A 17725-nucleotide genomic window follows, 5' to 3' on the forward strand; every position below is an offset into this window, starting at 1 on the left:
ACTCGAAGACAACAAACCACAGATCCACAAGTGCAGAGAAACCGAGCAGAATAAATGCAAGGAAAACACACTCATGCACATCATAGGCAACATAATAAAACCTAATATAAAGTAAGCATTTTGCAGGCAACTAGAGAAAATGTTACATATGAGGAATTAAAAATAAAAATAGGAGCAGTTATTTATGGAAACTCTACAAGTGAGATAAAATAGAAAAAACATCTCTAAGATATTGAATAGAAAATGGCAATTCCAAATTCTTTACCTAGTGACAATGTTTGTAAATAAATGTAAATACAGAGATTTTAAAATTTTTATTTTATTTTTTATTAGAGCTTAATGATTACACATAGTTTCTGGGTTCATCCTGATAAACTCAAACATGAATGAAAATCCATTTCAGTTCATGATCTCCATCTCCCCTCACACTTCCCCTCCTCTCTCTTCCTCTATTCTACTAGCCTTCGTTTTACTTGTCTATTAATTGTAAATACAGAGTTTTACAAATTATAAAAACAATGAAAACAAATATTAATGGATTCAATGTAATCCAAGAAAAAATATGATTTTTTTCTGGGAGGTACAGAATGATCCAATAATTTATATAGAAATGCAAATGTTTAAGTACAGCCAAGAAATTTTTGATGAACATTGTAGAAAGACTGAGCACAGTAGAAATAAGACATAATTCTTATGATTCTTTAGTTTGTAATACATCATTATATTTGTGCTTGAGTGGGTCAACAGGCCGAAAGAATTGGGAGAGTTGCAAAATAAACAGTCATATATTGTTATCAAACTTACAATTTCTTCATGAGTTTGGAGACAAAGACTATCTTCTGTTTAAATTGTTTTGGGAAAATAGGTCATCCTTTTTCAGAAAAATACTTTGAACCCATAATTCACACTACATAGATCTTAAATTTTTGCAGAAATTTATACAGATACATATGAAAGGTCAAATGACACACATTTAGAGAAATAAATATATAAGGAGCACCATGTAGATAGATGTGAAGATACACACAGGCAATCACACATACATCCCTCCTACCATAAAGTAAAATGTTGTTGACTACAGTCAAAAATTCTTTTCACAAAAATTCCATAAAAGGTGTTAAAGCAAATCACAGAATGAGAAATGACATTGACAAATCATATAACACACAGGAAACTCATATCCTTTATATTTAAGGAATGCCTAAAAATCAAGAAAAAGACAGAATATGATAGAAAAAGACATCACAAAACATGAGAAAGAACTAGTGTACAAACACATGAAGAAGTGTTGCACCTAATTTATTTGAGAAAAATGCAAATTAATATCTCAATAAGATACAACACATTACCATATACAGTACAGCCCCTGTACTTCAAAATGTGGGCAATTTTGGTGTGGAAACAATCATATTATGCAAGAAAGACTCTGAAGTCATGGCAAAGCTGATGTAGAAGGACAAGATTCACTTCCTCTAACCTAGGAAGTCCATTCCTAGGGGTGTTACACAAGGCAATTGTGCATACACACACACACACACACACACACACATATTTCAAAATCAACTGAATAATATTTCAGAAAAGATAAACCTGAGAATTTATATATTTATCAATAGTAAAATAAACAAAGTCATTTTATTATATACAATATATACATTTCCAACTACACAATGAAATAGAAGAATCTTATTGATATCTTTTTGGAAATGAAGCAAAGTACAAAAGAAGACATGCAATAAAATCTGATTTATCTAGAAAGAAGGTCAAACTAACTTACGTTATTTCAGACATCATTTGTGTATGATATAATCCATGAGGAATTCAAAAGTTGTGATACTGGTTGTCTCTAGTAGGGTAGTCAGAGGTTGTAATACACTCCTTTGGGGTTTTAGCAATGCTCAATTTATGTTTCTGGGGTGTGATTTTTATAATTTTTATGCTTTATATTTGATGTACTCCTCTGAATGTGTCATATTTCATAATTTTGAAAAACAGAGAAGGCGATATAATTTGCTAGAATCTTGCTTTGAAAAGGATCAAGGGATTGTGTTATAACTGATTGAGATAGAGGATCAAGAGAAGTTTCAAGATACTTTTGACTCATAGAAAGGCCCTCTCCTATAGGTTCATAAAGAATATAACCTTGGGTTTCTTAAATACAGTTTATATTGTTACACTTTAAACTTTTTTGTTGTTGTTGTTTCAGTGTAGAATGTAAGATCTGGTTCTGATTTGGTCTCTTTCTAAGTTTGCCATGCAGTTGTCTCTTTCTATTTAGAAGTCCACCTTTACTCTCCATACTTCCTATAGTTTATTTTGGACTTTCTATTCTGTTCCATTGGTGATCTATACATTCAAGACTCATTACCACATTTTTAACCTTTATTTTTAACAATGTATCTTCTTTTTTTGTGTTGAGTACTTTTATGTTGTTTTCACACTGTGCTTTTGGTTTTCATTCTTTCAGTAATTCTCTCTACATTTTAATATATTACTTACTATTGTTTTATTAAGCATGACAAGAAAGACAATATCAAAATGGTTATTAATGTGGGGTCCAGATTCAAAAGCCTCCTGTGGTATTGCCTTGAGATGACTTAATTATCTTCAGTGCCTTAAATTTAATAACTTTAATAATAGTCCCACTAATAAACATGAAAATGTTTTAAATAATGATAATTACAATAAAGCAATACTTCATGTTCATAGGATTTTGTGAGCAATAGATGTGTTATTACAGGGACCACAACTGGAACATGGTGAATCCTGAAAAAATATTAGCTGCTATTACTAACTATTTACGATGCTAAGGAATAAAGAAGTTGTACACGTTTACTATTGCGTTGTAACAAATGACCACCAACTAAGTGACTCAAAACTTATAATAAGAGTGAGATCTGAGTTTCTAAAAAACATTTCAGTAATAATAAATTAAAATGCTCAGAGAAAATGGCACATGTGGTATAGAAGCTTCTATTATATGACAACATAGAACTTGAGAAATGTTGGAAATAAACATTTACTCAGGATGCTCAGTAAAATTATCTCTTAAAATATGCTAGAAAGGGCTGGTGTTGTAGCTCAGTGGTTGAGCACTTGCCTAGCACTTGTGAGACCCTGAGTTCGATCCTTAGCATCACATTAAGATACATAAATAAAATAAAAGTACTGTATCCATCTACAACTACAAAAAATAAAAATAAATATGTTACAAAAAAAGAAAGAAAGAAAGAAAGAGAGAGAGGAAGAAAGAATAAGAGCAAGGGCCGGGGTTGTGGCTTAATGGTAGGGCCCTTGCCTTGCATGGGTGATGCACTGGGTTAGATCCTTAGCACCACATAAAAATAAATAAATAAAGGTATCATATCCATCTACAACTAAAATAATATTTTAATAAATACAAGCTTATACCCTACAGTTCTGGAAATCAGAAGTCTGCGAGGCTAATCTCAGGCATTAGCAAGTTTGTGATTCATATGAAAACTCCAGGAGAGAATCTATTTCCTCACTTTTCATTGTACCTAAATAATTTAATCATTTAATTTCATGATAATAAGATCAATGGGGACAGAAATACATAGTCTAGGTCTTAGTACTAAAAAACTGTCCCTGTTCATCTTTCAGTGCCTTTTCTTGTCATTTTGTATCCAATGACACAGTTCTGTTCTAGGTGACAGAGTATGTGGGGACACATGGGAGCCAAGGAAGCTGGTGGGAAGGAAAGTTTGTGGACCACTGGTGGAAGCAAATTGCTCCTCTAGAGTTTTCTAAGGGGAAGACCTCTTATTTGGTGGAGAGATACTAGAGGAGTGTTAGTGAGCTAGATGTCAGATTATTTGTAGTGTGGTCTAGACTAACAGTATAAATGGTGGGAACTTTGGATAAGCAGATTAAATATGGTATGACCCAGGTTTAAAAGTGTGTTGAAGATGAGTAGTAATGATAAAGAAAGTTGTTCTTTCCAACTATGCCATTTCCTCAGGTGTAAAATACATGTTATTTTCTGTTTTGTGGTCTGCATAGCTCACAAAGATTCCTATAGAGTATTGCTAAACAAATGCTCAGCCAGTGTGCTGGTACCTTATAGAGTTGAGGTCAAGTCTAGAAACATAGCTGAGCAGACTTTTGCTGATACAAGAAGTTTAGAGAAATAAAATTCTCAAAGAACAGAAAAAAAAGTACAGATATTAACACTAATGTGCTTTTCTTTTGTATATAAGTAAAAAACATTTTGAGCAACTAAAAAATAAATGATGGACTTCTAATATCTCCCCACTGTTAATTCTTTACATAATTAAGTAGTTATAAGGGATAAAGAAATGTAACTTTGTGGAGTATTCCTACAATTTTTAAAACTTTTATTGGAGTTAAACAAAACAAATAGAAAGGCGTAGCAAAGTGTATTTTAATTCTAGTTTTAAAGAAATTCCTAATCTCCTGATGAAAATTTAGAAGCTTTCCCCATAGAATTTAACTACTGTGAAACATTTTTAAAAAGAGTTAAAACCATAATAGATTTATGGCTTAATAATATTTTATAGTTAAAACTATGTATTAACAGATACATTCATTTAATCAATATTTTTAAATAATCAAGAGGCTCTCATAAAAGACTGAAAAGGTTATGAGGATTTAACTTTCACATATAGAAAGTATAAAACTAAATGAGCATCATCAGAATTTTGGCACATTACACATTACTTATGCCTATTATTTATGAGGTCTAAAGGATTTTAAATAATACATAAATATTAAGACCAATGTTTTCTATTATAAAATTCTCTGAGCTATGAACTAACTCAGGTGAGGATGAATGCAAAGGAAAAGGCTTTCTCTTTAGCCCTTAAGCACATGACACAATTTTACAGTAGTATTTCCTTTCATCCTCTAGAGATGTCCATCTCATCATAACATTATTTGCTTTAAGCTTGGAATTTCTCCATGCAGAGGTCAACTGACAATGCTGATGATTTGCCCCATTGCTCATAGAAGAGCAGCCTTCACCCAGTTGAGAAGGGCACATTGTTTTAACTTTACCACTGGGGCCTCCTTTTGATGGCATCTAGCACTGGGCCAGCAGCAAGAGTGATGCTGAACAGAGGCCAAAACCTAGAACAATTTCCATTTGACTGTGGTTAACAACACCTAGGTAACTTGTCATACCTAGAGACAAAATGAAAGATTAGGCAAAAGGCTTTGGGATTGTTTAAATGTTCATTGTCCCACATTTTATAGTTTCTCATCTTCAGTGAAAGGAAATAGGAAGAGGAAGCTCTGATGTTTTCAGTACGTTAGAGTATGCTACATGAATCACTAGCACGGTGGAGATGCTGGATCTGATCATGAAACCTGGTGATATGAGCTTGAGGGATCATGTCACCCCTTTCCTGAGAAGTAATAAATAAAAACAATAAAACTTAGCAATAAGCAAGGTCAGCCTCATTCTGATTGCCTACACCACTGACTTGTCCTTACTACCTTTAATGCACAGAAACAATAGACATTTCCATATTTTTCTTTTCCACTTAGGTAGGTCCATTCTACTTCTACAGTTAGTCACATTCCTCTTTCTCTAGTTCCAGAAACATCCAGTCCCTGAAATGTTGGAGTCTGTAGAATTCCATCCCAAGGCTCCTTTTTCACCTACACTACCCAATTTCCTTGAGTAATCTTAGTCACAACTTGACTTCAATCCTCTTTCCCAATCCTCTTTTCCATTTTTAGGAAAATATTAACAGTGTTTGTAAGAGAAGAAACTGACACAAAAACAGAATATCTAGGTGATGTTCAGTCAGGCGAGGTCTGAGCCTTAGATGAGGGAAATTGTTCAGGTCACCAAAATTTGGAGGGACAAGTACAAGAAAAGAATGAGGGGATCAAACACCAGAGTTTGCCCATAATGCCTTTCAGAAAAGAGCTATAATCCCCAAAATACCCTGAGGTAGTTACTGAAAATCTGGTATCCACAGATTCCATGGTAAGCCAGGGAAAATGTCAGGATGTTGTCTATCTTATGAGGTGTTCCCACAGGAATTCGCCAAAGAATCTAGGGAGCAGCAACACTGAGGATACCACTAATGGGAAAGGCAGCTTCAATGGCTCACAAGGGTGTGAGATACTCACATTTAGTTATCTCTTTGGGGCATCGCTAACCTCATATAAAACTGGGGACACAACAGTTCTGCTTCACAGTAAATAGATCAGATGAGAGAATGCATGCAGAGGGCTTTGTACAGTGCTTGGGAGAGAAGAACTCCTGCTTATTGAGTGATGAGAAACTACAGGACTTGGTGAAACAAGCACTGTGAGTTCAAGGCCATAAGAACCAGAGATGACTTAGGCAAGGACAACAGCAAAGACAAAATGCAAGATGAAATTGATGAAACAGGTATAATCGGGACAAAGGATTTTCCAAAGCCATTAACAAATTAACAGAAAAGGCTAATCACTATGGGACAGAAATGCCTTGCTATAGATTTAATAATTTATATTCTTATTCTACTCCACTCACCATTCTAAATCCAAATATTAATGTACTTGCTTATCACAATAACCTCACAAATATGTCTAACCCCCATTTCTATTCTATGCAAGAGGAAAACAGGCACAGAGGACATAGATAACTTGCTTACACCATGTATTTGGTAACAGTGGAGCTTGGATGCACACCCCACGGTCTGATGCCACAGTCCCTGCCCCGAGCCACCCTAGTACTCTTCATCTCCCCACACTGTTTCATGCTCTCATCCTTATAGAGAAAGGACAGAAACACAACCCTAGGCTGAAACAACTGATTCAATACCTGGAGCAGATGTGCCAAATTCCTGTGTTGCTGTGCCAAAATGTTTGCTATTTCTATTTCCATTTGTCTTATTTGCTGCTGATGGAGTCTCTCCTTCTCCTCCATCATTTGCTGCATCTGCCTATGAATCACCACCGCATTTTCTGCTTCAGCCTTGGCAGCCTCTGCTTTCACACGTGCCTCTGAGGAGAACAAGGAAAAGGATAAACCTTCTAGGACAGCTCTGTCCCTCCCTTGGGCCTCCTGTTCTCATTCCTTATTGTTCCAACCCACACAGAAAATTCCTGCCATTGTTTTTCCTTCCAGATAACCATACTGCAACTGATCCTGCCATACTCAGATACCACCTGTGGGGATAAGAAGCCTCTTTGTCTGTCTTGATCTAGGTGAATGATCTATCAGCTAGGCCAGGATACATGAATTTCAAATTTCTGGACATTTCTTGTCTTTCTTGCATTACTTCTGTTCTCTTCTCACCTTCCATCTCCTTTTCCTTCGCTGTGAGAGCATGGTCTGTCTGTAGAACAGCATTACGAACAGACTCTTTGGACTTTAAATACTTTTGTAGAGCTTCCTCAGCCTAGGAACCCCAAAAACACACAGTAAGATCCAGGAAATTGTGTTTAGCGATGTGCTACAATTATACTTGTTGTTCCATCAATCATCTTTTCCTCTTAGAAGGCGCTCTGCCTGCACCTGATGGAGAGGTGCATCAAGCCTCTCCACAGGTGGGGTTCAGAACCTGGCTGGGCCAATCAGAGCACCCAAGGCCACTTGATGAAGAGAACTCATTCACAGAAGGAAAAATACTACAACTTGAGTGTTTTAAAGACTGGTAAGGATGCTGGGAAAGACATGTTCTGTTCCCGGAGGATTGAGGCACTAAGAGGAATTAAACTTTTATTCAGTTGTATCTTCCTGGTTGTCATGTGGGGCAAGTCTATTTGAAAATGAAGCCAATTATCAGGAAAATGGAGCAGAATAATGAAATAGGGGTTGGAAAGGAAAAGGAAAAGAAGACAATTGAGGACACTGTTTGAACTCTGGAAAGTATTCATATTAAAAACTTTTGATTTTAGATATTTAAACCAATTATAGTTTTTCTTAAATAAGTTACAATAATTGGAACTCTGTTCTGTATAGCCAAAAATGGTCCCTTTGTTGCAGTCAGTACTCATGTTTGCAATAGAATTCTAGTGATTATGGTGATGGTTCAGTTTAATTCCACAGCTATCATTAGCACACCCACATCCTGTGCTAAAATACCAACACCAGGTACATAATTCCCAGGCATGCTCATTCAGTTACAGAGTAACTCTGAGGCAGAGACATAAACTGCACCTCTGTTCCTGTGTGCATGTCCTGTCCTCAATGGCTTTTTAAAACAGATACCTCAGCATTTCACATAATTAATAGATAGAATCCTGGGAAATACCTGTATTCCTTTCCTGGGCTGTTGATGATACTTTGTCATTAGCTCCTTTGTCTTCTGAAGGTAGAGATTATGGCCTCCTGGCTTAGAATAAAGCCCCTGCTTCACTGCTTCTTCCAGAGGACCAAAAATATCCTGAAGTAAAGCTGAGCAACAATCAGAAGAGGCTTTCTCATTCTTCTTACAAATGTCGTTCTGCTTTGCATCTAGTAGGGTCTTCAAAGGGAAAGAACCCACGGAGATATTAGCAACACCTCAGTCTTTCTGAAATTTATTTTTAAAGAGATTCTCTATTTATTTAAGAAATGTCAAAGAATATGAGCAAGACTATACCCTTCCCAGCAAACCTGAAATAGTTACAAAAATGATAGTCTATAAAATATGGCATTCATTTTGGGGTATGAAATTTCCTGAAACCCCTCTCTTGCATTTCTACTTTAGATGTGATCTTATGTCCACAGACCTCTAAACTCAAATCCTCATTTTAAATGCAGCCTACTCTTTTTCAGCATTTCTGGTTTCAGGATTTTTCTACCTTCAAGAAGTAGAAGTGAATAATTAGCTGGAATGACGTCAACTTGCTCTATTAATCCTAGATAGCTCATACTTTAGCAGATCCAAATGACAATTCTCTCTGCTTAATAAAAAGATAAAACATGACTTTGTAAATACAATTTTTTTTCTTTTCACATTTTTATTGGTTCATTGTAGTTGTATATAATGATGGGATTTGTTTTTATGTATTTAAACATGCAAAGAATACAACAATATATTTTGGCCAATATTATCTCCTGTAAATACAATGTTTTAAAGGAATGAAATCAATTCAAATTTAGCTCTTGGGTGTAACATGGTAAAGTTGAGCTGTGTGCATAGAGGAAAACTTCAGACCCTAAAGGGCCCAGGTATTTACATTTTGTTTACAAATGAAAAGTGACAATATGTACACATAGGCAAATATCATTATTTTCTAGTCTAATAGGAATTGTTTTTCTTAAAAAAGTCTTATTGTGTTATTCACAGTAATATTTTTCCTTCTGTTAACCCTAAACCACATGAATTAGAATAAAACACACAATTACCTGTAATTCCTTCTGGAAACTTTGGTCCTCATCCTTGAAAGAGTTCTTTTTGAAGATTTCTATGGCCTCTCCCTCGCTGGACCTGTGCAGGTTTACCAGCTCCTGGAGGGTCTCTGTGGGCAGCTGCACCTTCTGGCCCATCAGTTGGTCATAGTGGGAAAGTGCCCTTTTTATTGCAGCTGCATTCTCTCTCTGGGCCAGGGTCATGACTGCGTTCTCCATGCAGGGCAGATCCCTGCTGCTGATAGCGTTGACATAGGTCCGTACCAGGTTCTCTAAACCTGCACAGAGGAAGAGATTCTGGTGTTATTTGCATAAAAAGTCAATGAAACAATTGACTAATTGATTAATTAATGTCAACTAATTCTGATAACATTCATTCAACAACTTTCTGACCAGTAGAGAACTTTCTTTAGGAAATCGTGAGATTAAGAAGACAGGTGTTTCCTTCTTTGGGAAAAGAAATAGGGGCTAAAAAAGAAAATAGCAAAAAAGTCTAGATATATGATTGTATGATTTTTTAAAAAATATTTTTATTAGTTGTTGATATTTTTTTTTTACTTCTTTGTATGTGGTGCTGAGAATCGAACCTAGGGCGACACACATGCTAGGCAAGCGCTCTACGACTGAGCCACAACCTCAGCCCCAAGATATATGATTGTATGATTTTAATCCTTCTCCATAGAGAAGTAAGCAGATGATCTTATAAAATCATGCACATTCATGTGATTGGATTTTTTGCCTCTTTAATCCTCCTTTTATTTCCCTCTGCCTTGGATTTCCATTTTCTTCAAAATTTCCTCTTCTCTCATTTTTTTTTAAGTATTTAAGTTATCATACCATTCTCTGAAAAGAAGCAAATTATACAATTTAGACCAATTGTCCCTTATTCTGTGTTGGAACTTTCTGGTTTTCCTTCTTTGTCATTTTTCTACTTCCCTCAATAATACAACAATCATTTACAAAGTTATGAAACCTGAAGTTGTTAGGTAAAGGTAGAGCAAGAAGTCTGATTGGATATCTTTAGAGGGTCTAGTTCAATACTGGACCTTAGTTCAATACTTGTAGCAACCAAGTTCCATTTTCACAGGGAACAGGTATGTGTCACTATATCTACCAAAATTGTGACACACCACATGCATCTAATTTATTTGTTGAACAAATGCTGTCAATCTACGGAGAGTAATCTAAATGAACAGGGGAAGACTGAAAGATAAAATATCTAACTTCATCATGTTCCTGTTTCATGTAATCTTATAGGCATTACTAAAACAAATATTAGAAATACTTTTTGTATTCATTATAGCTTTTGTAAACATGGTGCATATGATTTGCACAGTGGTAATTGTTTATGCAATGTTGACCCAAGGACCTTGTTACATGTTACACATTATGTTGAATAGAAGGAAAATCCTTAAAGAGATACTCACAAGGTCCATTGACCTTGATGCCTCCTGGAAGTGTCTTGATCTTGGACTTGTTGAAGATGTGGGAAGAGAATTCTGCCATTTGTTGCACAAACTGAAAACTCAGATCATCCTCCTTCAGTGTCTCTAGCTGGGAGATCTTCTTCTGGTGAGTGGGTGAGTCAAAGACAAAGCACTTCCTGGTTGGAAAGAACTTCTGAATACACAGACGAGGCAAATTGAAACTTTGAGTTCTTTGATCACTACCTGGAGAAGAAAAAAACAGTATTTATTTTCTTTAGAATTTACATTCACTTTAATCTATTCTCCTCAAATATATGTCCTTTCCCTGGTGTTACTCAACTTATTATGTCTTCATATACCGTTAGAAAAATATTAAGGATAACTAATCAGGGGAAAGAAAAAAGGAAAGAATTTTTCCCAAGAACAAGGGAGTAATAAATTTTGATATTGAACATATTACTTCATTTGAAATTAATAATATTCATTATTTTTTTTAAACAGCTAGGTGGATAAATAGGGAAAATGATACATTTAGCCTTCTACCAAAAGAGATCATTTCTTGGGTTACTTTCCTTCTTCTTTCCAAAACCAAAGCATTTATTTACCTTTCTTCATCTTCAGTGAATTCTGCAGATATTCATCTGCTGTCATGAGTTGTCCATCTCTTTCCAGGCTTAGGTAGAAGTCTCTTATACTCCACACCAAGTCTGGAAAGAAGTTTCCAATGTCATCAGCATCTTTCACTCCATTGTCAGGCAATGTCCTTGCCCTGAGTATATCTGTCAGTTCTGTCACATTGCTGAGATGATTAAGGAAAAGTAGAAGAAATAGCACAGCATCTAAGCCTATATTTGATTTCATGTTCCCTAAACCTGCATTTTGCATTTGGCAACTAACAAATAAACATTTCATCATCAGTGAATATGAGGGCTCTTGACTGTACATTCAGTGTCTACCCATTTTCATTTGGGGGATTTACAAAGTTTCACAGACTTGCAGCTGATGAATGGCGTTCTCTGTGGCTTTGGTGCCATCCTGAACCTCACAAGGATACTGCAGTAGGTCAATAGCCCCCTGGTCAATTTTGTTCATGGTATTGTATACAAAGGTGCTGCTCAGAAGGCTTGCCAGAGCAAAGATCTGGGTATCATTCTTATCATCACCCTAGAAGTCAAACAAATTTAAGTCATGTCAAATGGCATTTCCAAATGAACTATCATTGAAAATAAGATTCTGATATACAAGTGTTAAGCAGGGAAAACACAAGTGATCAAACACATGAACTTCCATAGTTTTATCATTGATAATTTTACCCAAAAGCATACATTTCTAACTCCCAAGTCCCACTTATAGCCACTGATAGATAATTGCAAAATTAATAGTCAATGGGGTAACCAGAATAGTTAAAATCAAGGTTTTCCAGGTACTAAAACAAAATCAGCCTATGTGAACAATCCATATATCTATTTTATCAAATAATTATTATCCACAAGGGAGTTCATATTACTGATCTTACCTAATTTTAATGCTGTGGGATGAACTCATAATTAATATCGCCATTTTGTAAGGAAACTGAAGCTGAAATTTTGGATTACTATCTTTGCATCTTGGTAGGTAAATCAAATGTAAAAATCAAAATCAAAACATAAAAAACAAACAGTGGACATTCAAGAGAAAGTTTGGTTAGTTGCAAAAAACAGCTCATGAGAGTCAACTGTGTACATCTCTTCTCAAGTCTGAGTTTAGTGACTTCGCTTGAGTAGCTTGTAATTAGTTATGATAGGAATCTTTATGGAATGCTCAAGTTGTACAAATCCAATTCATTTTCTTCTGTGAACTTGTTGCTAAATACTTATTAGAATATAACTAGAGAAGACCCATGCAGTAAAAAGGATCCATGTGTCTATTTCTCCTATGATGAGTTGAATAAGACCCAAAAGAATATAAAAAATTTAGGGAGACTCACTCTTCTGTCATGGTCAGAAAGCAAAAAGTGCCAGAGCTCTGAGTTGAACCGAAGTTCATCTCCTCCTGTGCCCACTACTAACCATATAAGCTTGTAAAGTGAGTTTATTTGCACCATTTTTATATACCTGGTAACTACTAAGGAAAAACATCAATGTAGTTCTAATACTCATTCTGCATTATAAGTATATTTTCTCACTTTAGGCTTCCAAACACTATTGAAAATAGAAACAAAAAAATGAGGGGCAATATAGTCCAGTCAAGTAAATGTACAAATTTATAAAAAGAAAATGAAAAACTCCTTGTACAAAGCATGTTCAGTGATAAGGAGTTTAATCATAAAAGAATCTTCTGTCCTTACCTTCTCTACATCACCCAGGCCTTCGGTGTCCAGCAGAACTAAGGTGTGGCCTGGCTTCTCAGGATGAGGCACACACCACATCCAGATTCCCTTGGTGTGAGACTGCACAGTGGAGCCCACAGAGAAGCCTGCAGAGGGGAGTGCAGGGGTTGTCACAGAGAAGGGGATCTAGAATTCGTGTATTTTCTTGATGATTCAGTTAGGGTTTAAGGAAAGCAAGATAAGAAAGCAGCAGAAAATACGATCTTCATTACAATAGAGAAATGGGGGAATAAAGTCAAATTTTGTAAGTGGAAAATTTTTATGGTTTTCATAATAATATGCAAGTAAATTTTTTAAAGTTTATAATTATGCATATGGACCATCTTATTATCCAAAGTACATGTTTGAAGACAGGAATTGGTGTGAATATACTTTGTCTACAATCAGAGATATGAAAAATTGTGCTCTGTATATGTAATAAGAATTGTAATGCATTCCGCTGTCATATATAAATAAATATGGAAATTATTTCATTGATCTCATTCTGTATGAGGGGAATATATTGTGTTTCTCCCTGAAAGACATTAAGATCGACATTTTTAAAAAGTTATATGTCAGGGACAGAAACCTTCCCTTTATCTCCCCAAGTTAAAAGACCCAGGTGTGGCCCAAACACTGGTTTTCACTGTCCCTCCTTGGCATTGTCTTTTTCCTCTCCATCCCCATGCTGGACGCCCATAGTGTGGTGGACAGAAGGCTCAGCAGAGCTCTGTTGGTGGCACTCACCCTTTTTCTTCCCAGCCAGCTGGTTCATTAGGTAGGATTTGCCTGTGCTGCAGACACCCACGATGGCCACCACCACCATAGGCTGCGTGATGGCCGACAGGATCTGCAGGGCTTCCTGCTTGACCACTAGCTGCCCCTCCATGTTCTCGATGAGGCACACAGGGCCGGGCATGTAGGTCTCTGAGGCCATATCTGGGATGTTCCTTAGTCTTCAAGGGAAGAGGTAGGATGAGCAGCAATTTCTAGTCTTCAAGCAGAAAAAGCCATTTTGCTTACTGAACCTGAAAACATAACTGTTCCCCAGCATGGTCTCTTTCTGAAGACATTAAAAAAACAAAATATAAAAAAAGATAATCAAGAGCACCATGGTAAAGTCGGTCCTAGGCCTGCTATCAGTTACCTTGCTTATTCTTAAATATTTGGTGGACATCGAAAATTTATTTCCTGAATCTTACCTACTGGTTCTTTGTATCTAACTCCTTCCCCTGGATTTTGGTTTACTTATATTCCTTTTTATATGTCCCTAGCTTGATTATTTGCCAAATATAAATTTTTGTATTTCTCTTATTTAAGTCCAGGTCCAAAGTGAATTGCATTAATTCTAAGCCATTATCTAGCATTAAAAATAATTTGCAGGTGCTTATTTCTTAAAGCTGTACTTTTGAAGTGCTTTTTACTTAGTTAATAAATCCCTTTATTGAAACAAATGTTCAAAGCATGATGATTTTATGCCTGGCTATATGAGTGGAAGACAAAACTTCTTTTATTAATATTTAACCAATTTCTACTTCTGTTCTTTAGCTCCTGTAATCTGAGGAGTCTCTGGTAAAATATTTTTAATCAAATTTTTGCTTTTCTTACTTGTCATGCTGTTAAAATTCTTCTTGAGTTTTCTGCCATTTTACAAAACTAAGAATTCACTATCTGTTTGACTTTATTTTCATGGACATCTTAAAATGAATACTTCTGGACTATTGTTGTAGCAGACTATATAAGCTGTGAATTTCTTTGTTGTTGTTGTTGTTGTTGTTGACAACCATAAAGATCCATTCTCTCCCTTTCTCATACCCAAAGCCCTGTCAATCCTCTAGAAAAGACAAAACAGAAACTGCTGCTTGGAAACAATAGTAGGAAGTCACAAATTGCCTCCACACATGGCACAGCTCCAGGGCATGGAAGTCAGGGAATGCTTGTACTGCAGAAAGGGGCAATTTTATGATGAATTTAGAAGCTCAGATGCCAGGTGTCTTTCCATTTTAATATACTGCTAGTGCAATATTGGCACCATAGATAAGTAGAATTCTGGCTGCCTGACTTACATGTAGCAGATGTGAGAATCATATTTAGATTAGAAAAATGTGGCAACTCCCAATTATAATCTACACTAATTAGCTATAAAAACAGAAGTTATATAACTAAATCTGTATACAGATATTCTGAGCTTACAAACTCTCATGCTTTCGAGTGAATTTACTAATGTGGGAGCTAACAGCTTTAAGGTTTTGGACTTTCTCGTGAATAGCATTAGCATGTGTATTAATAATAGTGCTTTATATATTGTTCCCAGGTGTTCTCTGCGTAACATCTTTAGTGCTTTTAGAAGACCAAATCTCTAGCACATCTTTGAGTATTTATAGTGTTCGAGCCACACTCATAACTGCTGCTCTGCAATTTACATCTCAGCCTGCGTGTGCCTCTGGGATGCATTCTCTCCCACTCTAGCAGAGCCCAAGACTTTTATAAATGAAAACAATGTAAGAGTGGATCAAAACACATAGAAATCAGGGCTGAGGGTGTGGCTTAGTGGTAGAGCACTTGCCTAGCATGTGTAAGGCACTGGGTTTGATTCTCAGCACCACACATAAATAAGTAAAAAATTAAAGGTCCATTGACAACTAAAAAATATTTTTAAAAAGCACATAGAAAACAAATGCACATTTGGATTTGTAGTGAGTTAAATTTAATTTTCAATCTCTCAGCCCTGTAACTAGCTATCACATTGGCATTTCACTCAATTCTTTAAGCCTAAAGTGGAAGTAATGTTTCCTAAAGTGGAAGTAAATGACTCTATTTATATCAGTACAGCTACTATTAAAAAAAAAAAAAAGAGGTTTGCAGGAGAGAGAGAAAAAGTTCAAAGAAGAAAAATGCCAAGAAATAAAAGAAAATGCTAAGAAGTGTTGTTGATAGATTTTTCTGGAAGAAAACAATTCTCTTTTAAATCCATGTTAGTCTATCTTGGGTTTTATGTTTTGTTGTTGCTGTTTTTATTATGTTTGCTTTTGATTTATTTTGTGTAGTTTTGTTCAAAGTTTAGAGGGAAAGGAAAAGGCACTGATCAAAGAGATATGTGGAAATCAAACAAACATGAGACTCATTAGCATGTGCTATGGAAAGAAGTTGAGAGGAGGAAGGAGTTCCAAGGAGTGACAAAATTGCTAGACCAATATTGAGTTTGGAAATTAAATCGAATCCACAATAAGCCCAAATGTGCATTTGTTTTCTATGTGTTTTGATCCACTCTCGCATCTTGTACATTTATAAAAGTCATGGGCCTCTACCACAGTTGGAAAGAATGCATCCCAGAGGACAGCAATATGGAGCTGTTGAATTAAGTGATCCTAACAGCGGAGACACTAGAGTAGAAAAAATAGGAACCAACACAAAAGGGACTACGGAGATTGCAGGAGTGGATGGCATGGGGGTTTAGGGGGCAAGCCAATATGATAACAATATATTACTCTTTTCAAAAAACCACTTCATTGTTCACTCTGGGTTTCAATTTTTCCTTTTTATTTTCTTTCTATTTTCTCTTTTATTTTTTCGTCCTTAACAATGCCAGCAAATATTTATGTTGATTGACGTTTTCATTTATTGCTCCCTCATGAAAATAATGAAAACTTCTTAAAATATTCAGGCTACAGTTTAAACAGCAAAACCAGGTGTTAGTAAAGACAAATGTCACTTAGTGACAATTATATGATGGGACATAAGGTGGCAGAAGAAGAAAAACAGTATTAAGACATTTTGAACCCTCAGCTATTCCCCATTGCTATTGTGTCTGATTCAGCAGGAAACAAACTTAGCAGACAATGAATTCTGCTGTCTATGTGGCTACACCACAATTTAGTCTTTACTAGATCCATTATGTAGCATGTCAGGCAGAATGCCACGCTATACTGGATACAATGTTTTAAGATCTACCGGAACCTTGCAAATCTCTTCCCACCTTGCCCATGTCCTTACCTTACCTGTAAAATCTGGAGCAAAGATCTTTTGGAGCCAGTAGAAAAGCTGCTTCCAGGAGTACTTGGTAAGATTAGTCCCAACAGCTGACTTTAGTTTAGCTGTGATGAGTTCTGATGAGCTCTTCCCCCAATCCTGGGGATTTCCATTCTTTCCCAGCTCCCACCTCCCTGAAGATAACTTGAATATAAAATGTAAGCATGCCAAAAGTCAGAAGGGGTTTACCAAACTTCTCTACAGATAACTGAAACCACAGAGCACATTCAGTGACTAAGTAGTAGCAAAGGGGATATTCCGAGCTTCCTCTGGTGGAAGGTTTGGATACATAGTGTAACTGAAGGAGAACTTTGAGCTCTTTTGTGAGTTTTCCAAGGGTGTGTTATTTGAACTAGCTTGAGATAAGATGATATTTATCTCCAACTGGGAAGAACATACTTTAGTAGGTCTGGTAAACTGAAATGTTAAGTGCACCCATGTAGTAGTTAGTTTATTGCTTTTATGGTAGGTTCAGAAGCTGAGAATTCAATTGATAGGAAAAGACAAAGGTCCTGGCATTAGTACACAATGAATGCAGACAAGGAAGTTATTTTCTAAACATTTGCTATACTCCATGCACAGGGCTCACTAGTTTAGATGGAG

General features: G+C 36.0%; 1 protein-coding gene across 4 annotated transcripts; it reads right to left on the reverse strand.

Moving 5' to 3' along the window:
- Positions 1-303: 303 nt before the first annotated feature.
- LOC124104379 (guanylate-binding protein 5) lies at positions 304-17415 on the reverse strand. Of its 4 annotated transcripts, XM_046461333.2 has the most exons (11): positions 17092-17415; positions 13841-14156; positions 13073-13200; positions 11801-11910; positions 11352-11545; positions 10747-10989; positions 9317-9597; positions 8238-8450; positions 7280-7382; positions 6803-6984; positions 304-5387 (listed from the first exon to the last, which is right to left on the reverse strand). In XM_046461333.2, exons 2-11 carry the CDS (start codon positions 14028-14030, stop codon positions 5292-5294), a joined length of 1740 nt encoding a protein of 579 aa, XP_046317289.1. In that variant the 5' UTR covers positions 14031-14156; positions 17092-17415; the 3' UTR covers positions 304-5291. The 4 variants fall into 4 exon arrangements, with proteins under 4 accessions (XP_046317289.1, XP_046317279.1, XP_046317271.1 ...); XM_046461323.2 differs by having other exon boundaries at positions 304-6984; positions 13841-14049; XM_046461315.2 differs by having other exon boundaries at positions 304-6984; positions 13841-14087.
- Positions 17416-17725: the final 310 nt, after the last annotated feature.

This window comes from Marmota monax, unplaced genomic scaffold, assembly GCF_021218885.2.
Source record: "Marmota monax isolate L192 unplaced genomic scaffold, Marmota_monax_Labrador192_F-V1.1 WCK01_AAM20220418_F8-fsc00070, whole genome shotgun sequence".
Taxonomy (NCBI): Eukaryota; Metazoa; Chordata; class Mammalia; order Rodentia; family Sciuridae; genus Marmota; species Marmota monax.